Here is a 25422-nt window from a genome sequence, read left to right as displayed (position 1 = left end):
ACTAATTTTGGCTTCAAGGGATATTGTGGTCAAAAATTAGAGCAGTGGATTCCTGTCAGGGTGTGGAGTGGCATTTAGATTTAGGTATTAATGTAACAGGTTAAAATAGGCTAAGGGCCTCACATGACTGCTTTAAGTCAGCTTTACGGTGGGATCAACATTACCTGAATATTCTTACCTCTCCAAAATCGTTACCTTCTGCTATCCAAGCTCCTCTTTCCTCCCCCAAATCTCACATCTCTCCTGGCCAGGCTCCTCTTGCCTTCCTTGTAAAGAAGTTTTTCCCAATATCCAACCTGAACCACCTCTGGCACAACATTAGCCTATTGCCCCTTTTCCTATAAAAGGGCACGTGGGAGAATAGACCAATGCCCACCTCTCTACAGGAGGATGAGGAATGGGATCCCTCAGGTGGATCCCATCCAGCCCTACTGACTTGTGTACATCTAAGTGCTGTAGCAGGTCTCCAACCATGTCCTCATGGATTATGAGGGCCACATTCAGCTCCCCATCCCTTCCACCAATCAGGGGGATGGGTACCCAGAGAACAACTGGTCTTGTTGCTAAAGACTGAGGCAAAGAAGGTATTAAGCACCTCAGCCTTTTCTTCATCTCTTGTCACTAAGTTTCCTCCTGTATCCAGTAAAGGATGGATATTGTCCTTAGTCCTCCTTTTTGTGTTTCTGTATTTATAAAAACATTTTCTGTTATCTTTAACAGCAGTAGTGAGAGTGAGCTCCAGATGAGCTTTGGCCTTTCTAATTTTGTTCCTACACAGCCTCATAACATCCATATAGTCCTCCTGAGTGGCCTGCCCTCTTTTCCAAAGGTCCTAAACTCTCTTTTTCTTCCTAAGCTGTAGCCACAACTCTCTGTTCAGCCAGGCCAGTCTTCTTCCATGCTGGCTCATCTTTGGGTACATGGGGATGGACAGTCTGCTCCTGAGCCTTGAAGATTTCCTTCTGGAGGAGTGCTCAGCCTTTCTGGACTCCTCTGCCCTTCAGAACTGCCTCCCAAGGGACTCTGCCAACCAGTGTCCTGAACAGCTCAAAGTCTGCTTGTAGAATGCCTCATCTGTCTCTTAATCCTGGTTTGGCGGTCAATAAGATATCCCCACCACGATGCCTGCCTTGTTGGCCTTCCCGCTGACCCTGACCCATAGGTACTCAACATTATCATTCCCAGATTTGAATTCTGCAACATCAAAACACTCCCTAATATAGAGAGCCACACCACCACCCCTTCTCTTCTGTCTGACTCTTCTGAAGAGCCCATAACCATTCATTGCAGCACTCCAGTCATGGGAGTGGTCCCACCACGTACCAGTGATGGCAACCAGGTCACAGCATGCCTTTTATTTCTTTTATTTCTTTGCTATTGAGCAATGGCTACAGTTATATTATATTGTACATGCAATAATAAAATCTCTGTTTATGGCCCAGAGGAATTAGGCACTTCAAATGTCACTCAGATGTCACTCTGCCATCTCCAATATCACCTGGTGTCTGCCTCTGAACAGCTCCCTTTTGGCCTCTGTCTCTATTCAAAGTGCTGAAAGCTGAGACAAGCAGCTTACATGCTGCCTGGTTTGTACCCACCTGAACCAAGGAAGAGGAATCCCAACTCCAGTGGGATTCTGTGAGGCACGGGGAGGCAGCTAAGCCCCCTTCTAGGGGAATGACACAAAGGATGACACAAAGCCTTTTCCACATACCTCCATCACCTGGCTGTGGTCTCCCTGTTTCTCAGCACTGCCTTCTTTGCCTACCTGAAGCCCCCCTCTATGTCCTCTTCCTCCCTTAATCTTTTGCTGGCAGTTCTGTACTCGGTGGTGCCTCCAGCAGTGAACCCCCTCATCTACAGCTTGAGGAACAAGGAACTCAAGGATGCAGTTTCGAAACTGATGACTGGAGGTTTTCCAGAAGGAATAAACTGTCTGTGTTCTTAATGTTAACTGTATACATACCCAGAAATCTTTCTATTTGTTTCTATTTTTTTCTTTTTTACTTTGCTTTACTTCTCATAGTGTTTCCCACAAAGAAATATCATTGTTCATACCTTCCTACACAGTATGTACCTGTCTCACGTGACTCCAAGGCTTTGTATAAATGGTGGGTCAGGCTTTCTGTGTATTTTAATAAAAGAAAGGACCATGCATTGACTCACAGCCTGATACCCTTCCTTGTAGACCTGTGGTGGAGCTTCAGGGGCACATGGCAGATTGCAGAGGTGGAGGGGAGAAGGGTCTTGCCACATCAGCACTGCCAGGGTGCAGCATTGCCAGGCTGCACCTGTGATTGTTCCTTGTTCTTGGACAGCACTACAGAGACAGTGAATTCACCTGCCTCTGTACGCAAGAGGCAAGAGGGAAGATGGCAGGCAGGCGTCTTTCTGGAGGAAAGGGGAAGCTGTCAGGAGAGCCCAAGCGCTTGGCAGGAACAGTGTGTGCCAGGGAGTCAGTAGCACATGAAGCCCATAGAGCATGGACACGTCCCAGGTGGAACCACCCTGAGGTGCTGAATCTGGGTGGGAACAGGCAAAGGAGAGCTCTGCAACTCCAGGGAACACAGCAGGCATAGGGAAAGCTCTCTGCTGAGTTATTTGTTACACCTCTGGTGAAATTTCATGGATTTAATACAGTGAATCACCCCAAAACATATCCTGACGTTGGAAGTGGGTCACTTGTGCATCATCTGACATGGGAAGTGGGTCACCCTTGTGGGTCCCTTCCAGCTCGGAGTATTCCATGAGTCTCTGACTCTGAAGAAGGCCGCCTATCTGTGCCAGATATCCATGGCCAAGGAACCATTTGTGTGGGAGGCAGTCAGTGCCAGTGCCCCCCACCAGCTGGCTCTGCCTCCCCAGCCTGACCAACATGGCCCTGCAGAGTGCCCCCACGGCTCCACTCACCACAGCCCCCTTGCTCTACAGAGCAGCACCACCAGCTGGGGGGCTGTGGGCAGCATGGGCAGAGGCTGCAGGAATGGCTGCTCAGGCCATCGTCTGCAAACTTACTGAGGGTACACTCAATCCCCTCATCTAGGTCATTAATAAAGGTATTAAACAAGATAGGCCCCAGTACCAACCCCTGGGTGATGCCACTTGTAACGGGACGCCAACTGGACTTAACTCCATTAACCACAACCCGCTGGGCTTCCATGGCCCTCCAGACAGTTCTTCACCCAAAGGAGACTATACACAGCCAGGAGAGATGACCCAGAGGGATTAAATAGATGCTCCAATAGGTGTTCCAGCCCACCATCCCACTACCAAAAGCACTTCCCAGCCTGCAGCAGAAGAGCCTGTTGGGGAAGAGCTTGAGGGCTGTGGGGACCCACTAGCAGGAGCTGGTGCCAAGTCCTGCCCAAGGGTCCAAGACATCTCCCTGTTCAAGTCTTGCAGCTGAGGTATCTCTGCCCATGGGTGCTGGGCAGGCATCCTTGGCCTCCATGGGAGCCCAAGGCAGCAGAGGGTGGGAAATGCCAGTGAGTGTCTCATGGAACTTCCCAAAGATCCACTTTGTCTGGAAACTGCCTGTGGCTGGCAGGACGGAAATGTCTCTGTCAGTAGGAATAGTGTCCAGGGACCAGGGGCTCTGTCAGCCCCAAAGCCAGACCCCGATCCTACTGGCTCTAAGATGTGCCCCTTCCCAAATGCTGCATCTTTGAGGTCTTCTCCCCTCCATCCGACTCAGGGAGACACCCTGACACCTGGGCAGGGAAGACTGGAAGAGGGTTTTAATATGAGGAAATACCAACACACAGCATAAAAACAGGGGAATACCAAGAGGGGAAATACCCATGTGTGTCTGCTGACTGCTGGAAAAGGGACACCATTCCCTGGCACTCACGGCTCTCCCAGTGGCACTGAGCTCTCCTCCCTCCCGGCTGCACCCAGCTGCTCAGCAGAGCTGGGCTCTGCTGGCCTGGAGCTCTGGAATTCTTGTGCATGGGGCTGTGGTGTCACACCCTCGGTGTCCTCATGGGGATATGCCTGAGACACCTCTTCAACATCGTCATAGCCCGTGGTCCCCAGGAAAGGTGACGAGGTGTCTCCCTCAGCTCCAGGGACCCCAGCACTTCTCCGGGAGTGCAGGCTTCCCCCTGTAAGCATCAAGGCAGGCTGCTGTGGTTGGGCCTGTGGGGTACCCCTCTGGGCTGTTTATCACCTTCCTCGTCCTCACCAGCCTGAGACACTCGGCCCATTCTCCCAGCCCCCACAAAATATCCCAGGACAGGTTCTCCATGGATGGTCAGGCCTTCAATATGGCATGGATTCTCCTAGGCCTGGGATTGGCACCTAGGAAGTGGCAGTGCTGCATTGCCCTCTCACCTGTGGCTGTATCCGTAGGCCCATCTCCTTCCTCTGGTGTCCTGGGCACTTCCCAGTCCCTCTGCCCAGGGACAGGATCCTCCCCAGGGTCAGAAACCTCCCCAGCATCATCATAGCCATCTGCTGGGTAACCTCCGGGCAGGACAGGGACATCTGAAAGGAGAGGGAAGGTGGTGGCAATGAGAAGAGATGTCCTGCAGAGCAGAGGATGGGAGGGTGTGTGGGACACAGGGCTGACATGCTGCTGGTGTCAGGGTCACAGCAGAGCCTTCATGCAACCAGCTCTGTTGATAACACTCGGTGGCACTGCTGTCTGTCTGGTCTGTCTGCAGGGAGGAGAAATTGAGTCCTTCCCCCCCCCACCCCCGCTCTTATCCCTGGGTGTGGCCCCAGACCATCCTCCTCCTCATGTGCCTGGGGTAGGGCTGCAGCTGGGTCAGGGACCCCTCTGAAAAGGAGGCTGCAGAGAGCTGCAGTGGGTGCTGTGGGATGAGCCCTGCTGCCCTGACTGGTGGTCAGCACTGCTGGGGATGGGCACCCACAGAGCTGGGGGTGCATGGGGAGGAGACCAGTTCATTGGAAAGAGACAATTCTCAGAGGAACTCCAACAGCTGCCCTGGGACAGCACTTTGCTTAACCCTTGGCTCTCAATAAGGTGCAGGGACAAGCAGAAAGGGGCTGTCCCCTCTGGGATGGGCAGAGATGGTGTGGAGGAAGCTCCTCTGTGGGGGCCAACACCTGGATGCTCTCCCACGGACCCCATGGTCCAACCATTTCAGGGACCATGGGCAGGAGCTGCAGGGCACAGCCCTGGTCTGAGACACGGAGAATGGACACAGCAGATGTGCCCCCACAGGTTACCTGCACCCACCTGAGAGACTGAACCTCGCCTGCTTCTCCCACGCCAGGCTGTAAGCGATCTCCTCGTACACGGCCTCAGGGAAGGGCTCCCCAGCTCTCCTGGAGCCTGGGGACAGAGGCAGGGCTGGTCTGGGAATGGGCAGAGAGGGACAGGACCCCACTGGGCTCCCCCAGACCCATTATCGGGGCCAGCACAAGGCTGTCCCCACAGCACAGCCCCTCTGTGTTGTGTTGGCACTGCAACCACATCCCCAGGGAGGGCAGCATCCCCATGGAGATGGTCTGGGGCAGCATCAGTCTCGCATTTGGAGACAGCCCTTGTGCCCCTTTCGTCCCTGGGTCATGTCCCAGTGCAGACCCTGCACCAATTCCATCATTTCCCCTCCCCATGGAGCTGCTCCATCTATGCCCCATACATCAATAGCACAGCCTGTGCCCTGTTGGGGGGTGGCTGACACAACGGTGATGGACTCCGCTGCCCCATGCTCCTCTCTGCCACAGCTGCCCAGATCACTGCCAGCAGTGCATCCTCCCCGTCTCACGCAGCCCAACTCTCACATTTCTCTTCTCACCCCAGAACTGATGCCTCAGGCTCTGGGCTCTCTCCACCCCTTGATGTTGGTGCCCCATGGTCTGTCAGTCAGTGGGGCAGCACATGGGGCAGGAGGCAGCACACAGCTCCGTTTCTGTGCCCCAGGACACCAACAACCCCAGCACCCCCAGCCCTGCCAGGAGGCATCTCCCCTCCAGGACCACTGGGGAAGGACCCACCTCTGCGCCGAGCCCTGGCGCTTCGCACCTGCCCAGCCAGGAGGGCCAGGAGCAGGCAGAGGAGGGCCCCCAGGATGATGCAGATGACGACAGGCACCGAGAGTCTCTCACTGCTGGTGGTTGGACGGCTCCGTGGGGGATCTGCATGGGCAGGAACATGGCAGGGGCAGCATCAGACAGAGGTCGGGGGCAGGACATGCCACTGCTGACCACACAAGGCAGCAGGGGCTGGGAGGGGACAGGGCTGGGTGATGGGGCAGCTCCCACCCTACTGGGTATATCACAGATCTCTCCTAGCTCCTTCAACTCCTTAGGAATCTCACAGCCCAACAGGGAGACCCTTCCCCTGGCTGTGGGTCACAGAGTGGCCATGGACAGCCCCAGCCCTGGGGAAGGACAGCTTACCTGCTTGTGGGGGGGGTGTTGCTGTCCTGGGTGCAGCTGCAGGGGAGCAGAAGGAGAGCTGGGCTGAGAGGCTGGGGTTGTGGCACCAGGCAGCCTCCCTGGCAGATGACTCCAGCATGTGCCACCTGAATTGTCCCTCCTTTGGGGCTGGGCAGGGTGGCAGGGACAGGGCCCAGCACCACTGCTCTGGGCTGCTCACAGGACAGTGCAGGCAGACCGGGGGATGTGCTGGGACATCCAGCCCCACAGAGGCTGCTCCCCACCCACCACCAGCCTCCCACTCTGCAGGGACAACCTTGCTCAGGCCAGCAGCGGCAGATACCCAAGCCAGCTCCTTGCCAAGCCCCCAGCCATGTCTCCCAGCCCCACTGCTCACCTGAGCAATGCACAGCCGCATCTGCCTTATGCTGGCAGGCACCGCTGTCCCCTGGCTGGGCCCAGCAGTCCTGCAGAGACAGCTCCGTCCCCCTGCACTCCATCAGCCACATGGGGCCTGTCCCCTCTCCAGCAGCAGCCTGGCCCAGGGCATAGAGCGCGGGGCCACAGCCCAGCTGCCTGCATGCCACCTCAGCATCCCGCATGTCCCAGGCATTGTCACACAGCGTCCCCCAGGTGCCGCGGTGCCAGATCTCCACTCTACCCGAGCAGCCGTCCTTGCCTCCCACAGCACGGATCTTCTCCCTGTCTGGGGAGGCAGCGATGTCCCATGGCACCGGGGCAGCTGGGACAGCCCTGCCAGGTGAGGGGGGCACATGCAGGGGCAGCTCCCTACCTGTGCAGCTGGTGGAGTTGGGGCATGCAGCCACCTGTGGCCTTTCTGTCCATGTCCCAAAGGAAAGAGAAGTTGGGCTGAAAAGGGTTGTTCTGGGGGTCGTGCAGAAGAGAGCAGAGCTGACCTCAGCTCACACGTCCCCATGCTGCCTGGGTCAGGGCAGCAGCAGAACCCTGTTCACTCAGGACACACACGGCACTGCAGGGGGGACCCAAGTGCTCGGCCCCACAGGGTCCCTGATTCACAGAGCAGCAGGAGGCTGTCCCTGGAGGGGGGACTCCTGAAAGCCCTGCATGGTCTCCTCTGAGACCTTGACTGGAGTTGCCTCTGCATCCCCCAGGGGCTGCTGGCAGCCCGGCTGTTGACTGCTGCTGGTGGACATGGGTGGCTCCAAGAGCTGAAGTCACCTTTGTGTACCAGTAGCAACAGGGTCTAATGCAGGAAGTCAAAGCCCCTCTGGGTTCCTTCTCTGCATTTCACCATACCCAGTGGGGAACAGGACCTGGTGTCTTGATGGCTCAGATTTACCATTGCAGGTGATACTGGCCTCTTCTCGGCGGTCAGTACATGACTGTGGATCCCAGGAAGCAGAGGGACACTGCCAGAAGGAGCTGTTGCTCTTCCCACACTCCACATGATCCAGCCACGTGATGCCAGACAGCTCAGCATAGTTAGAATCTGTTTCCAGGTCCCCTTCATTCCCGCAGCCCAGCTCCTTGCACACCAGTGACACTGTCTCGGTGGTCATGGAGTTGGAGCAAACGCTGCCCCATGTCCCGTTGTAGAAAACCTGCAGGCGCCCGGAGCAGCCGTCGCTGTTCTCCAGCCTCAGGGCCATGAACTCTGGAAGGAGGAAAGTCCCCAGGGACGTCCTTGGATGTCAGCCACTGATGGCCTTGGCCCTACCTGGCTCTGCCCTCACCCCGACCTCACTTGCCCCAGCTCCCAGCCCCATTCCCAGCACAGACCTGAACAGACGACTCCCGCATCCTCTTTGTGCCTGCAGTTGTGCTGCCCCCAGGCCTCGGCAGGGCAGTCCCAGAGAGCAGCTTCGGCCCCGGAGCAGTTGACGCCATCCAGCCAGATCTGCCCGGAACCCTCCCCAAACCGAGCAGAGCCAGCTGCCTCCAGGGCCCCTCCGCAGCCCAGCTGGCGGCAAACGACGGCGGCGTCGGCCAGGTCCCAGGCGTCGTCGCAGACGGTGCCCCAGAGCCCCTGGTAGTAGATCTCCACTCTCCCGGCACAGCGCCCGGCCCCATTTGACAGCCGGACCCGCCGGCTCCCTGCAGAGGGGAGAACCCCGACCCTCAGGGACTGGCTGCCCTCCCGGACCAGCACCTGAGGGACGTGCAGCACCACTCACCCCGGCACACGACCCCCACATCCTCCATGATCCCTGCTGCCGGTGTGCTCTCAGGCAAGGAGGTGTTGCAGAGGCTCAGGTCAGCCTCGTGCCCTGCACACCGCACCCCACGCAGCCCCACAGGTCCTTGTCCTCGCTCGGCCCTCACGGGGGTGTAGGCTGCCTCTGCCTCTCCGCACTGCAGCTGCCGGCACACCACGCTGGCCTCCTGCATGTCCCACTGCTCATCCAGGACTCTGCCCCACGTCCCGTGCTGGAACACCTCCACGCGCCCGTCGCACCGGCTCCCTCCGCCCACCAACCGCAGGGGCATGGGGTGAGTTAGGCCTGGTGAGAGCAGACTTTCAGCCAGGCTCTGCCATGAGCTCCCCAAATTTGTGTGGCCGTGTCACACACCAGGGGCAAATGGACTTTGCAGCACTGCCCAGCACTCACCTGAGCAAATGACAGCTGCAGCGTTCTCCTGGGAGCACGGCGAAGCCCCCAGGGCAGTCACCGGGCACTGCCCCAGGTGGCCTTCAGTCCCGTCACAGTGGAACGAGTCTCTCCAGACAGGGCCGGTTCCTCTCCCAAAATGCCCTCCTCCAGGAATGGACTCAGCAAAGCCACAGCCGAGGTGCCGACACAGAACGTGGGCATCCGAGAGGTCCCAGCGGGAGGCACAGAGCGTCCCCCATGTCCCCAGCACCTCCACCTCCACCCTGCCCTCACACGCTGTGCTGCCGTTCACCAGCCTGAACCCTGTGTACTCTGGCAACAAAGGAGGGTGAGAGAGGCCACATTTGTGCTCTTGTTCCCACATGGGCTGCAGGAGAGGCCAAAGGGACAGCGTGCCTTTCTCCTCCTGCAGCACTCTCATTTTAGAGCTGCAGACCACCACCTCACCCCACCTGTCCCCCACCCAGCACAACCAAGTGCCTGCCGTGCTCTCCTTCCCCCACCACAACCCCAGTGGCCATCATCCCACCCCAAGTCCTTACGTGTGCAGGTGACATGAGTGCCATTGCTGTGGGTGCAGGCCTTGTCCTTGGGGGCTCCCCAGGGGCAGAAGAGGATGGTGGATTCATTCCCCACACACTGCAGCTCTCTGTCCCAGACAGGACCGGCCCCTTCTCCCAGCTGAGCTGCCCCATGGACAGACAGGGCTGTGCCACACTGCAGCTCCCTGCACACCACCTCGGCAGCTTTGGCACCAAAGTGGGAGTGACAGACAGCTTTCCACTGGTCCCTGTCGTAGACCTCCAGACTTCCTGAGCAGGGGCTGTCCCCTCCGACCAGCCGCACAAATCCTGGAGCAACCAAGGAGACCTGTGAGTTCCCAGAGCCCTCTGGCACTTCCATGCCCACCTCCCACCTCATCCCTGAGGTGGCCACACACAGAGCCCCATGGCCAGCCCAGCAGCTCTCAGGGTGTGCTGATGGCACAAAGAGGTCAGCCCCCCCCTGCTGCTCCTCAGAATCCAGCCCAGCACCCATGGGCTGCCCTCTCTTCCAACCCCCAGCAGCGGTCACTGCTCAAATAAACTGTTTCTTGGATCCCCTGGGCTGCCAGGCCCCCGACCCGGCACTGCAGCACCTGCAGCACATGGACCCACGGAAATGGGCCCAGGCACTGGGGGCTGCTGTAGCCTGCTCTGCCCCAGGCCAGGTTCTGGTCTCAGGCCAGTTAGAAGAAATCCTTGGATCTGGCAAAAAGCGCCTTTTTTCCCAGGGGCTGCTGGGGCTCTTGGGGAGCTGCTGTTACATGGGGCACATCTGGGGAGCAGGTAAAGGGGGGGATGTCCTCAGGGAAGGACAGTGTGGTGCCAGGCATGCACGTCCCCAGCCACCAGCCAGACAGAGGGCAGGAGAGCAGGCAGAGAGCAGCCGTGGGTTGACACAAGCTCCCGGTGTGAGGGCAGGCACCGAGGAGAGCCAGGAGGTGCTGGCACAGCCCCCTCTGGGGCACAGGGCAGGCAGGAGTCGCTGGGCTGTGGGTCAGCACAGCATGGAGGGGCCATGGCTCCAGGGGCTGGCTCTCATAGGTTGACCCCGGGACAGAAACAAGGTGCCACTTGCCACCCTGCTCCTCTGCCCAAGCCCACTGCTCCTGCCCTCTGAGCAGCCCCTCTGCTTTGGCCAATGTTCTCTTGTCTGCTGGGGGTACAACCCAAAAGTCCTGGGCCATTGCACGCCCTTCCCTGAGGCTGCTGGTGGCTGGGGGAGCTGCTCTAGATTCCCCTGGCATAGGGACCAGCCTGCCAGACAGGGCCTGGGTGAATGGAAGAGAAAGATGGGAACCAGGCAGCACAATGGGGAAGGGTGAGGGCTTTCCTCTCTGAGCATCAGGAACCTCCCCAGGCTTGGCTGCTCCAACTGCAGGACCGAGCTGGTTCTGGTCACCTGGGCTGGGCTCTCACTGGGCTTTCACCACATAGAGGGAACACCAGCAGTGACAGGGCCAGCTCTGCAACGTGAATGGCCATAATCTGGCATTCACTTATTGCATGCTGAAGACATAGCCAGGTCCCTCCTCCTGCACAATACCCAAAAGGTCGGGAAGTAACTGAGCCCTTACCTGAACATATCACTCCAGCATCCACATTGTGTGAACAGAAGGATTCAGACCATCTTTCATGTCGGCAATCAGAAAGGGCATATTCATTGCCAGAACATAAAACATCTATCATCGAAAACAGGCCAGATCCTGGCCCAAAATATGAAACCTGAGGAGCTTCAAGGGCAACACCACAGCCCAGCTGCCTACAAACTACTGCAGCATCATCCTTGTCCCAAAAATTGCCACACACGGTCCCCCACTCGTCATGAAGTTTCACCTCCACTCTCCCAGCACAGCGACTGTCGCCATCCGCCAGCCTCACCTCTGCAGCCCCTTCAAAGAGCAACACAGGAAGGGTCAGGAGAGCTTCGAGCCCCACACTGGGGGTCTGTGAGTGCCTCCTGCCCAGGCAGAATCACAGGCCCCAGAGTGGGAGCCCTGTCCCCACGGGCTCTCCCTGGGGTGGTGGTGGGGTCCTTCCTCTCCCCATGGGCTGTACTGGGTTGGAGGTGCCCAGCTCCAGCACTCCAGGGATATTTGCTGCCCTACAGTCCTTATAACCCCCTCCTCCTATCCCAGTGGCAATCTGCCCGTGCCCATAACTTCTGCCTCTCATTTCAGTGGTGCCTGGAAAACAACCCTACTCCCAGAGGGATCCCAATCACCTCGCTGGTGCCCGCTGGCCCCAGGCTGTGGAACAAGGGAGCTGGTACTTACCTCTGCACAGCTGCATCCAGAGGAGCAGACACAGCACCCAAGGGGACAGGAGTCCCTCTGTCCCCATCCTGAGGCTCCTGCCCTGACAGCACGGCCCTGCTGCTGGAGTTCCTGGGGACCCACAGGGCAGTGGAGGTGGTGGGAGAGCAATATATCTGTGCAGATGCTGTCCCAGCTGCAGGAGGAGCCAATCGAAGCAGCAGGCACCTTTTTAGACGTTATCGGCACTTATCTCCCCTCCGACGCAGCCCAGCTCTCCAATGAACTTCTCCAGCGCTCTTCATGACCATATATGAGGGACGGCTCCACTGCGGGTCTCACGTCACTGCGGTGGGAGATCATCGTGAGGTAGGGCTGGGTGTGGGGGCAGCTGGCTCTGACACCCGTTGCAGCCTGCTGTGGGAGCACGGAACATCTCCTGAGCTGTAGCATCCAAGAGCCCAAGGTGCGATTGTCCAGCTGTCCTTGCGCCATGGGATCCAGGGGACTGGTCCTGCATCGGGGCTGTGTCAGGCTGGGAAGGGACCAGCCCCTGCCCCTGCTACAGCCCCCTCTGTGCTGGCAGCAGCAGCTGGGAAAGGCCCTTGGGCAGGGCCAGAGCCCCATGATGGGGGTGCTGGCTGTCCCGTCCCTCCCCAGGGAGCCTCCTGTGGGGTCCCGGCAGCAGCCAGAGCTGGTCCAGGGCCTGCCCTGGCAGCAGAGCTGCAGCCCAGAGCCTCAGGCATCTCCCTGGCTCTCAGCGTGTCACCCAGGGGCCGTTATTCCCCGCGGCGGGTCGGGAGCTGGAGCCTGCCTGCCACTGCAGGTGCACAAACCGCAGCCCACGTGACATGGCGCCCGGGCAGGAAGACGGTGGTTTCCTCCTGGCCCCGTGCCCAGGCATGGCCCTGCGGTGCCTCCCAGCCTCCCCACAGCTCCAAGCCTGGCAGGGTTCAGGAAGTGTTGGGACAATGCTCTCAGAAATATAATTTCATATATATGTATATATATATGTATATATATATAAGTTTAAATAAATAAATATATAATAAATACATATAAATACATATAATAAATACATATAAAAATATATATTTTACTAATTTATATTTTACTAATATATCATATCATATCATATTGTATTATAATACATTATATTTATTGTTATGTTATACTATGTTATTATATATTATATACTATATACTTTATATTATATAGTATATACTATATAGTATACTATATATAGTATATTGTATATAGTATATACTATATACTATATATTTAATGATAAAAATATAATAATAATATTTAATGTAATAATATTATTATATTATATTAATAATTAAATTTAATATAATAATATTATTTAAGAATAAAATATATAATAATATATAATACAATATTATACATATAACATAGATTATTATATAATATATATAGTACAATGTATATTATATATTATACATTATATATTGTAAATTATATAATTATATAATATAATATAATATGTTATATATTATGTAATTATACAATATATATTATATATTATATATTATATAATATATAATTATTTTTGTTTTTAATTTTAATTTTATTAAATAATATATATTATATTGTATTAAACATTGTGTTATGAATTTTTATACATATCATACATATAGTGTTTAATATATGTATATTTATAAATATAAACATATATTTTTTATATTTTTGATATAAATCTTTTATATTTTTTTAGATACATATAATTTAATTTTATTCTGAAGGCTGAAGTTGGTCTCACTGATCTTCAATTATTTCCAGAGCAGGATAATTCAAAATTCAGTTCAACCCAGCTCCAGGTGATGCCATAGCATCTTCACTTGCCATGGGCCTGTTCCTGGCCTGCCTTCAGACAGCAATGACCTCACAAACACCTACACAATTCTTGGTCTGCCAGCTCCTCAGGCACCGGTGGCCTCACAGGTACAATGCATGGGCCTTGCCCTGACCTATCAGCTACTTGATCACCAATGACCTCCCCACAGACCTACATAAGCCATGTGCTTATTCCTGGCCTCCTGGCTTCTCAGGCACCAGGGTCCTCCCAGCATCTAGCACAGGCCATGTTTGCTCTCGGCCTGTCAGCTACTCAGGCACCACTGGCATCGCAGGAATATTCACCTGCCATGGGCCTGCTCGTGGCCTATCAGATCTTCAGCTGACAGTGACCTCATAAGCACAGATGATCTATTGGAAGATGTCAGAGTCCCTGCCCATGACAGGGGGTGGCTGCTCATGCTCAGCTGGCTGTTGACCAACATACCCAGGTGCTTTTCTGTTGGCATCTGTCCAGCCACTCTTCCCTAAACCTATGCTGCATGGGATTGATATGATCCATGTGCAGGATCTGGCACTTAATCATTGTTGAATGTCATGTGATTGCACTCAGTCCATCAATCTAGCCTTTCCAGATGCCTCTGAAAAGCTTTCCTTCCTCAAGAAGATCAACTGTCCCAACTAACTTGTTATCATCTGCAAATGTACTAAGGGTGTACTTGATCCTCTCAGTCAGATCATCCATCAAAATAGTAAACAAAGCTGGTCCCAGTACAGAGGCCTGGGGAATGCCACCCACGACCATCCACCAACTGGATTGATCTCTCTTCACTCAGACTCTTTGAGGATGGCCATCCAGACAGTTCTTCAGCTGCGGGAAGGGGTGGCTGCGGGGAAGTATGAGGTTGCATCTGTCATGGTGGGACCTCGGTCAGCATTCGCAGTGCAGTGACTCAACTGTGACACAGACAGGAATTCTATCCTTTGAGGGAATCCCAAAGGTAATTTCTTCTTGAACGGTGATGCCATCCTGAGTCGTGTCCTTGCCTGTGCAGCATCTGTCAAATGGCTGCTATAAGTTTCTCCTCAGAAGAAAGTCCCTAATGTGAGGGGCTGTCTAGAGCTGGGCTCCTCTCCACAGTTCTGACACAGAGTCTTCTCTTGCAGGGGCTCTCCAAGGGCTGCAGCCTCCTTCAGGCCACATCCACCTGCTCCCACATGGGGTCTTCCATCAGCTGCAGTGTGGAGATCTGCTCCAACATGGTGCACCACAGGGGAACTTCTTCTCCAGCACCTGGAGCAGCACCTTACCCTCTTTCTTCACTGACCTTGGTGTCTGCAGGGTTGTTTTCTCTCTCAGTTTCTCAATCTTCTCTCCCGGCTAGTCCCTCATGTCATTTTCAACCCCTTTCTTTAAAAAGCACTCACAGATGTACAAACAGCATTACTCATTGGCTGAGTTTGGCCAGCAGCATGTCCCCTTTGGAGCCAGCTGGAAGTGGCTGTTGTCTACGAAGGGGCAGCTTCTGGACTCTCCTCACAGACACCAGCCCTGCAGCTGTCCCTGCTACAAAACCAATAAGTAAGTCCAATACAACCTCCCACCCACAAAGTAAAAACAGAGCCCAGACAAGCAGCAGCAGACCCATGAGCTGGCAATGGCAAGGCACATCAAGGCCTGCTAGCAGAGGCAAACCCTGGGAGAACTGCTCTGAGTTTTTTTTGGCTCTGCCCTCCATGGATGAGATCAAACAAGGAGGGTTTTGGCAGGGGTTGAGGTTAGAAACCAGCCCAGGTGTTTGTACCAAACCCAACACACCCACACACATCCCAGAGCAACAGGGACTGCACTACCACAGGCCACCTCTGCACACCTGTGCATTTTCCTACAGGACACATTGGGTGACACACACCTTGGACATTCCAGGACCAAGGGGCCTCTGCAGAGACACTGGAGCTTGGCTCAGGGCATATGATTACCCTGATCTGGGCTGGAAAGTTTCCCAAAGTACTCAGTGCAGTATTTCCAGCCTGTAGAATTCAAGTAATAGTCAAACAAGCTTTGAGAATGTGCCCCGAAACACACCTGCACAGCCATGGGCTTCCTGCTGCCTCCTCAGACCCTGAATCACAGCTGATCTCAGCAGAACATCCCCACCCATTGCCTCCTTGAGTCCTGTGACCTGACCACATCCATGTCATCTCACCTGCCTCCTCCAAGACCAAGGGATTGTTGCATGACCTCTCAAGCCCTGCCCAGCCTCATGAGGTCAAACTGCTTCAGTTAGGTGTCTAGACCACAGGAATGCAGGATTTGGGGATTACGTGTTCAGGTTAGGGTTTAGGGATTAGATCTTGCCTTCCAGGGTTAGTGGTTTGGCAGAGTATTAGAGGGAGGCCTGTGTTTACTGCTTTGGTTTCTAGTCTGTGTGTAGTGTAGAGACTATGTTATTTGTTGGGATTTTCTTCAAGGCTCTGTTGAGGAATCATGTCATGGAATTCAGTGCAAAGGATGAAAGGCTGAGGAATAGGGTGAGAAATGAGCTAAGAGTTTATGGTAAGGCCTTATGGGTTTGGGACTTGGCTAACCAATGCCAGGTGATGTTTGAGGTTAGTAGTGGATTCCTTGCAGAGAGAGGGATAGCATTTAGATGTAGGGGTAGGGCTTACGGTTACTGCTTAGAAATATTGCCAAGGCTTGACCTGGATGTTTTCCTAGGAAGTGTTGCAGCTCAAAGTCTTACCTGAACCCCTCTCACCTCTTCCAGATCTTTCCTTTCTGTTAGCCAAACCCCTCTTGTCTCCACCAGATTTCTTACCTTCATTCTCCCAGCTCCTTGTTCTCACAAAATATGTCACCCTGTTGGGGGCAGCTTTCTGATGGCCTTTATGACCTCAGAGGCTCTGCCTCCCTGCTGTTGGCCAGACAGGTGCTGGGACAGAAGTGACCTCACAGCCAGCATCCACAGGGCTGCAAGGAGCTGTTGTGCTCAGGAGGCCTCTTTCCAGCCTACCCAGGAGCACCAGGTGCATGCCCTTCACAGTCCCTCAGGTACACTGCCTGCCAACCAGCTCATGCTTCAGAAGGTCTTCTACATGTCCAGACTCACGTTTCCTCATGCAGCCTTTAGCAACTCCATTGCATCCTAAAGGAAATGCCCATCCATGTGTGGAAGAGTGATTCAAGAACTTTACAGTGGAGGTGCTGGTAGGGAGCCAGCTGTGTTAGAGACCCTGGCCTGTGGACAAAGAACTTCCCCACAGCAGCACAATGAGCAAGCAACAAGAGCAATCAGAACTCACAGCAACAGAAGGGCTCTGAAGGAGAGAGTGGGAGGTGGAAGAGAGCACCTCAGGACAGACCAAACCCTTGGGCTCCCTGGTAATGCTGCTGTACCAGGACTTTTCTCCCCTCCACCTCTGCACGCAGCCAAGTGCCTCTGCAGTTCCACCACAGGTGTCTGAGGAAGGATCTCAGGCAAGAAAGTCACTGCAGGGTCCTTTCTTTTATTTAAACATACAGAGAGCCTGGCTCATTGTTTTCACCAAGTCTTGGAGTCACTCAAGCAAGCATATACTGAAATGAAGGGGGGGAAAAATGTTATGTCTTTGTGCCTTTCACACAATCTTTGTGCCTTTTTACACAATCATAAGGCAAAAACAAACAAAGAAACAAACAAACAAAACAGCAAGTCACACTCACAGAAAACAAACATTTGGGAATATAATGATTAACATTGTAAGTGATATGCTGATGAAAACAGGCCATTTATTGCTTCTGACACACTCCAGTCATTACTTTCCACACTGCCTCCTTCTGCTCGTGGTTCCTCATGCTGTAGATGAGGGGGTTCACTGCTGGAGGCACCACCGAGTACAGAACTGCCAGCAAAAGATTCAGGGAGGAGGAGGACATGGAGGGGGGTTTCAGGTAGGCAAATGTGCCACTGCTGATGAACAGGGAGACCACAGCCAGGTGAGGGAGGCATGTGGAAAAGGCTTTGTGCTGTCCCTGTTGTGAGGGTATCTTCAGCACAGCCCTGAAAATCTGCACATAGGACAGCACAAGGAAAACAAAACACCCCGATGCTAAAGTGACACTAAGCATAAGAAGCCCAACTTCTCTGAGGTAGGCATCTGAACAGGAGAGCTTGAGGATTTGGGGAATATCACAGAAGAACTGGTCCAGGGCATTGCCTTGGCAGAGGGGGAGGGAAAAGGTATTGGCAGTGTGCAACACAGCATAGAGAAAAGTACTGCCCCAGGCAGCTGCTGCCATGTTGACACAAGTTCTACTGTCCATTATTGTCCTGTAGTGCAGGGGTTTGCAGATGGCAACATAGCGGTCATAGGCCATAATGGTGAGAATCGAAAACTCTGCTGAAAGGAAAAAGAAAAAGAAAAATACCTGAGCAGCACAACCTCTGTAGGAAATGGTCATTGTGTCCCACAGGGAATTGGCCATGGCTTTGGGAACAGTGGTGGTAATAGTGCCCAGGTCGATGAGAGAGAGGTTGAGGAGGAAGAAGTACATGGGGGTGTAGAGGCGGTGGTCGCAGGCTACAGAGGTGAAGATGAGGCCGTTGCCCAGGAGGGCAGCCAGGTAGATGCCCAGGAAGAGCGCGAAGTGCAGGAGCTGCAGCTCGTGTGTGTCTGTGAATGGCAGGAGGATGAACTCTGTGGGGAAGCTGCTGTTGGACATTTGCAGCCTCAAGGCATGGATGGCTGTCAGTGGTGGAAAAGACACGGAACAAGTTAGAGAGATTTCTCTGTGCAATACCTATAGCTATATATTATGTTACATCGAGACCTCCTCAGGAGGACAAACTGCTACTTCCTTTTGAGGAACAAGTTCTCCTGCCTCTAGCTCTCGGTTTTACTTCCTAAGGGTGTAGAGGGACCAGACAGATCCTCTGTGGGCTCAGCCAGAGTCAGTACTGCCCTACAGCGTCTGCTGAAAACCACGGGGGATGGATTTCAGGTGCCCACTGGCCAGAGGTATCTCAGTATTTTAGGTGCTGAGCAGGACATCTAACAATATGTTGGGAAACAATGAAGTATGTAGGTTAAACTGTGTGGAGGAAAATTGTGAGGCTCCACACAGACCTACAGGTCTCTTTCAGTAGAATAATCTAACAGCCTCACTGACTGACACAACCTGACAACTCCATTAGCATTTCTCTCACTGCTCTTCAGGGCAGAAAAGTGAAAGCACAGACTCTCAAGAGTACTTTCCCTGCAGGTAGTTCTGGAGTCGATCTTCCTTGTCAAGAATCATACCCAGAGATACCCTGTGGGTACTGTGAGCTGCCTGCCCCACGCACCAGCCTCTGGAGGCGGAGGGGGCTCCTTCCATCCACAGTTTCTCCCCGCAGAACCCTGGGCAGCTCCTCGGGCAGGCTGAGCACTGAGCTCGGCAGGCAGCAGAGGCCCTGCCCCAGCACACAGCTCCTGGGGCACAGCAGGGACCCTGCTCTGCACCACACCCCTGGACACCCCTGTGTGGTGGTTTGACCATGCTAGGCAGCTAAACACCACAACCGCTGTCTCACTCCCCCTCCTTAGATGAGGAGGAAAAGAAGTAAAGTAAAGAAAAACTCATGGATTGAGATAAGGATAATTTAATTAAACGAACAAATGAATAATTATTAAGGAAGTACTATTATTATACTATTATAATACTATTATTATCTAAACAATTTAAAGAAAAAAAAAAAAAAGGAAAGGGGGAAAGGGAGAGGGAAAGGGAAAAAAAATAAAATAAAGGCCATGTAGAAGTGCAGAGGAAAGAAATTACTCTCTACTTCCACAAAGTGGAAGTGGAGTGATGCTTGACCATATCCTTGAAGCAGAGACTCAACACACGTAGCTGGTGTTTGGGAGGAGGACTGACATTTTCACGAGAGCCCACCCCTCCCTTCTTCTTCCTTTTTCCACCTTTTATTGCTGAGTGTGACATCATATGGTATGGAATATTCCTTTGGTTGGTTTAAGTCAGCTGCCCTGGTGATGTTCCTTTTCTTGCTTTTTTTTACCCACACCCTAAGAGTGTTAGAGAGAGTACTGATGCTGTGCCAGCACTGCTCAGCAGCAGACACAGCGCTGGTGTGATAGCACTGCTGTTCTAGCTACAAGTGCAGAGCACAGCAGTGTATGGGCTGCTGCAGGGAAAGTTAACATCCCAGCCAGACCCAGTACACCCTGCTTGCACCTTGCTTGCGCAGCATGCAGCTGTAACCACAAGAAGAAACCATCATCCCCTGTCCCTCTGACAGCTTTGGCAAGGTAATCCCTGCTCTGGAGCTTCTCATTCTTCTCTTATCCAAAGAAACTCTGAGAGTCCTCCTGAAAGTTCCCATAGGTTGAGGGATTTTCCAGCAAATCTGGAGATGGCACCAGGAACAACAGCTGCGTTGCCCTGCAGCCAGAGACTTACCCTGTTCAGGGCTGTGAAGATTTCTCCCGCTGTGAGCTCTCAGCGTCCCCCCTCCACACTGCCTTTAACATCTCCCTCCCTTCTCTCAGCCACCCTTGTCCCCTGCAGGCGGTGTCCCCAGCCCTGCTGTGCTGTGCAGAGGAGCTGCTCCTGGGCAGAGCTGTCTCTCTGCAGTGCTGCCCGCTTGCCAGGAGCTCCCCTTGGGCCCAGGAGCCCAGGAGCCCAGCTCAGCAGCACAGGGAGCTCTTGACAAATCCCTGGGCCTCCAGGGGAATCAACTTTGAAACAAAATGAAGTGAGAGAGGGAGTTAGGAGAATACAATAACTTACTAACTTTTTAGAAAAGAATTTACTGGACTGGGCTGGGGAGAGGACAGGGAGGTATGGAGAGCTGGGGAGGCCGAGCTGGGTTGGCCTCCTGCAAGTGTCAGGGAGGACCAGCAGAGCAGGGGCTGGGCTGGGCCCTTGTCATCTAAAGGCTGCATGTGGAAACATGAGTCTGGATGTGTGGAAGGCCTTCTGAAGCATGAGCTGGTTGGCAGGCAGAGTATCTGAGGGATTGTGCAGGGCATCCCCTGCACACACTGCTCCTGGGTGTGCTAGAAAGAGGCCTCCTGAGCACAACAGCTCCTTGTAGTCCTGTGGATGCTGGCTTTGAGGTCACTTGTGTCCCAGCCCCTGGCTGGCCAACAGCAGGGAGGCAGAGCCTCTGAGCTCATAAAGGCCTTCAGAAAACTGCCCCCAGTAGGGTGACTCCTCTGGGGAGGCCAGGGAAAAGCTGGGAGAATAAAGGTGGGAGATCTGGGGGAGTTAGGAGGGAGTTGGCTAAGAGAAAGGAAAGATTGTGAAGAAGGGAGAGGGGTTCAGGTAAGGCTACTGCTGCTGCAACACATAGTGGGAATAAATTCATGTTAGATCCTGACAATATTTCTAACAAGTAACCAGAAATCCTAGGCCTACCCTTAAGTGCTATCTGTCATCCTGAAATGAATCCTCTGTAGTAATCACCAACCTTGAACCTTTCCCTGAAGACAAAGCCCATAACCACTCAGACATAACCACTTACCATTTTTTACCCCATTGCTCACCATAATCCACAGCCCTTAATTCCTAGCATTAAATTGCCTTAACCCTAGCCCTCACCCAGGCAGAAATAAAACCATAACCAAAAATCCAGCCCATAGCCTAAACACTGAATGGGTTCACAAAGCAGAACACCAAAGCCTTCCCCATAGCCTCTTTCCAAACACTAACCTGGAAGGCAAGGTCTAATCCCTACACCTTAACCTGAACACCTAATCCTCAAATCCCTCATTCCTGGACTTTAATAATGAAAGTGAAGTGTCTGGCTGTGGAGGCGATGCTGGGGTCACTTTTGCCTCCGGAGCTGATAGACCATCAGTAGGAGCATGGCTGGGCAAGGGACTGGGAGCAGGCATGTGGCTTGGTTGTGTCTCTCTGAGGAGCTAAAAAGCCTGCAGGAAGGTAATATTGCTTGGAAGATCATGGAGAGGTTCCTTTTGTCTGGTCAGTTGACTGGCCAGAGGAAAGCTGATAGGCTGGGATGCCTGTGTGAAGGATGGTTTCTGAGATGTTGGAACTTCCCTTCGTCACAGAAAACTTACCCTGATCATGGTGAGAGAAAACTTGCTAGAAACTGAAATTTGGATGACAGAGACAGGGCATGAGAGGGAAGATACATTGCTAAAAGGCTTTAGTGTCAGAGGTCACCTGGAGGGAATCTGTTCTCCGTCCATACCTTTGTGTTTCAAGACACAGCTGGAGAGGGTACATGAATGATCAGTGAAGGCACAGCAGTGCTAAGCAAGGTAGGAAAACAAGATGCATGTTTTCAGCCTGCAGGGAAACTGGGACGGGTGTGGGATGTCATAGGACAGCCAGTGGTGGAGATGGACAAGGACACTGGCAAGAGTAGACTTAGCCAGGAAAAACAAGGTCTTGTCCCCTTGGCTATTGCAGGTCTCTCTGCCACCAAGGCCTAGGAGGAGACATGTTGTCCTATTAGCAATGGGGACTCGTCACCTCTTTGCACCTCCTGACAGAGGCTAGAATGTATCACACCATTGTCTTTCACTTGTCACTGCATACCTCACATCCCACTGTCTGATGAATAGCCCAGAGCCTCACATGAGGGACAGAACATCTCTGCCCAGAGCTGGCATCAGGGTTTGGTCTTTGTGCTTGATGAACCAAAGCCAGCATTCTCTCAGCCTCAAAGCCACCTCCAAAGTGCCTTGGCCAACCTGTAATCATGACCTCCAATTGACTCATCAGTCTCCTTTCAGGAGCTGAAGTTGTTGGACTTTGCAGAAGCTATACTTTGGGGTTTATTAAGACATAGCAAGCCCTGAGTGTCTCTTAAGGAGGTCTGGACCGGTAGGAGAAGTCTGACCCTTTATGGACAACTTTGCTCCTCACCTTCCAACCCCACTATTTCTGTCATTGCCCCACCAGGATTTGCATCACTTCTCCTGACATCAGACTTCTCCACAGAAGTCTGCAGTTGCACCTTGTAGATCCCTTGCACCAGTTCTCTCCTTAGAGAAATGGCCATGAAGGAGACCATGGTGGAGCAGGTGGACCTGCACTGAAGAAGGCTGCAGCCTGTGGAGGAACCCCACCAGAGTAGATTCTGGCCCAGAGCTGTAGCCCATGGAGAGGAGCCCCCGCAGGAGCAGGTGACCTGGCAGGAGCTGCTGCCCGTGGGGGACCCAGGTTGGAACAGTGTGCTTCTGAGGGATGGACCCCGTGGTATGGACCCATATCTGAAGCAGTTCTGGAAGAGTTGCTGCCTGTGGGAAGCCCACACAGGATCAGTTCGGGAAGGATGTGATCCCATGGGAGGGACCCCACATTGGAGCAGGGGAAGAGAGTGACCAAGAAGATCAGAAACAAAGTGCTATAGATTGACCACAGACCCCCTTCCCCTGTTCCCCTGTGCTGCTCGGGAGGAGGAGGTGGAAGATGGTAGGTGGGGGAAAGTGTTCTGGGCTTTCTTTACTTTGTTTCTCACCTTTTTAGCTTGCTAGTAATAGGCAATATATTTTACATTCTATCTCCCTACTCTGAGTCTGTTTTGCCCATCACAATAGTTTTTGAGCACTCTCCCTGTCCTTCTCTCAACCTTTGAGCCCTTTGCGTCGTATTTTCTCCCCCTTTCCTTTTGAGGAAGGGGCAGTGATAGAGTGGTTGTGTTGGAGCTCAGCTGCCCACCCAAGTAAAACCACCACAGCTTGGAAGAGGTGATCCATGAAGACCAAGCAGCTTTATCCTCTTTGGTCCCTCTTTCCTGAAGGGCTTTGTCCCATGGGACTCTACAAAGGAGATGCCCAACGAGGCCAAGTCTTCTTTCCTGAAGTCCAGGGTAGTGAGCCTGCTGTGCTCCCTCCTTGCTGCACTTAGCATCCTAAACTGCACCATTTCACTGCAGCCCAGGCTGCCCTTGAGCTTCACATTCCCCACCAGCCCCTCCTTGTTGCTGAGAATGAGGTCCAGCATAGCACTTCTCTCCGCTATCAATGGAAGAAGGAAGGTATCATTAATGCATAACAGGACCTTCCAGGATTGACTGTGCCCTGCTGTGCTGTCCCTCCAGCAGATACCAGGGTGGTTGAAGTCCCTCCTGAGGACCAGGGCTTTTGAATGTGAGGCTGCTTCTATGTGTTTATAGAGGGCCTCACCTGCTGGTCTTGCTGATCAGGTGGCCTGCAGCAGACTCCCACTATAATGTCCCCTGTCCCTACCCTCCCTTTCTCCTGACCCATCAGCTCACTGTCAGATCCTCACTCATCCCCAGGCAGAGCTCCATGCACTCCAGCTGCTCACACACATAGAGGCCACACTGAACTGAACCAACTGAACAAGCTCCCGTGGGTTTGTGGGGTGTGTGAGGGGAGCTTCATCACACAAGGATCACCACATGGATCAAGAGTGTCCAGCTGGGGATGAGATGCCTCATATGGATCAGTGCCCCACACAAGGGTAACTAGCACCTTCCCATCCCTGCCTGTGTGTCCTATTTGTTATTGGCCATTAACAGACTTTTCCAGAGGGAATATTTGCACCTCTAAGTGACAATCAAACTCTATTAGGGCTAACCGTAATTCTGTACTCAGCCTCTCTCTGCTGTTTCAAAGGGACATTTGGTAATTATTTCAGATGACTTCATTATTTCAGTTGACTTCAAAGTATGTTCTGCAAAAGTGATTGTTGCTTTGCAGGAAGTGTCAGCCCTGGAGCCTCAGGGAAATCTCAAGGGAGACAAGAACTGCTGAACTGGGCCAGGCTCCTGGGAGCAAGGGAAGCTCCTGGAAAGCAGGCAGTGCTGCAGAGAGACAGCTCTGCCCAGGAGCAGCTCCTCTGCACAGCACAGCAGCAGGGCTGGGGGCACTGCCTGCAGGGGACAAGGGTGGCTGAGAGAAGGGAGGGAGAGTTAAAGGCAGTGTGAAGGTGGGGACGCTGAGAGCTCACAGTGGGAGAAATCTTCACAGGCCTGAAGAGGGTAAGTCTCTGGCTGCAGGGCAACGCAACTGTTGTTCCTGGTGCCGTCTCCAGATTTGCTGGAAAAACCCACAGCCTATGGGATCTTTCAAGAGGACTCTCAGAGCTTCTTTGGATAAGAGGAGAAGAACAAGGTACAGAGCACGGCTTACCTGTGAAAGCTGTCGGGACAGGACCTGAGAGTTCCTTCTTGCAGGGCTGGCTGCTGGGTGTGTAGACAGGGTGAAGTCAGGGGTGTCCAGGGCTGTGGTGCACAGCAGGGTCCCTGCTGTGCCTCAGGGGCTGTGTGCTGGGGCAGGGCCTCTGCTGCCTGCCAGGCTCAGCACTCAGCCTGCCTGAAGAGTTGAGCACACAGCAGGTGGAATGGGGTCTGTGAGCAATGGCAGGGAGGAGATGTGGGGACAGGGAAGGAGCTGCCAGCAGGGACAGCTCCAGGCATCAGAGACCTTGGCAGGGAGCGAGAGGGAGCTGCTGCCTGAAACACCAAGAGAGGGGGGGATTCAGGCACTCCCTGCCAGGCCTGCAGTGCAGGCCCCTTCTCTGCAGCAACCCCCTGCTCTCCTCTGACACCCAGCACAGCCTCTGCCCTCAGGGGCTTTAGGGCATGAGCCACCTCCTCCTCAGCTGTACCTCCCAGAGAGGAGAGGAGCCAGTGTCCTGCAGTGTGATGCACAAGAATGAGACTAAGAGTACCTGCCCTGCAGTGCCACTTCCAAAGGTGGCATGCAAGTTTGTAAGCTGAAGGCTTCCCTGCATACCCATCTGCCTTTCTGTCTGTCACCAGGTCAGAGCATTGTAATATTCTTTCTTATTTATCCACCTGTGTGTGGGTCTCCTACTCTCTTGTCTGGGGTGCAGGTGGGTGTAAGCTTCTGTTCTGACATGGAATGCTGGGCCCTGCCCTGAGG

At 53.4% G+C, this 25422-nt stretch overlaps 1 protein-coding gene across 1 annotated transcript; it reads right to left on the bottom strand.

Moving 5' to 3' along the window:
• Positions 1 to 1099: 1099 nt before the first annotated feature.
• On the bottom strand, positions 1100 to 22580 carry LOC140000453 (antigen WC1.1-like). Its single transcript, XM_072030339.1, has 11 exons — positions 22433 to 22580; positions 8940 to 9254; positions 8505 to 8831; positions 8110 to 8424; positions 7670 to 7984; positions 7142 to 7186; positions 6698 to 7054; positions 5965 to 6105; positions 5204 to 5299; positions 4333 to 4485; positions 1100 to 1194 (listed from the first exon to the last, which is right to left on the bottom strand). The coding sequence occupies exons 1-11, from the start codon at positions 22578 to 22580 to the stop codon at positions 1100 to 1102; spliced, it is 2307 nt and encodes a 768-aa protein (XP_071886440.1).
• Between the last annotated feature and the right edge of the window lie 2842 nt (positions 22581 to 25422).

Source organism: Anas platyrhynchos, chromosome 32 (assembly GCF_047663525.1).
Source record: "Anas platyrhynchos isolate ZD024472 breed Pekin duck chromosome 32, IASCAAS_PekinDuck_T2T, whole genome shotgun sequence".
Lineage (NCBI taxonomy): Eukaryota > Metazoa > Chordata > Aves > Anseriformes > Anatidae > Anas > Anas platyrhynchos.
The sequence above is the reverse complement of the archived record's forward strand: the minus strand, read 5'-3'. Positions and strand labels throughout refer to the sequence as shown.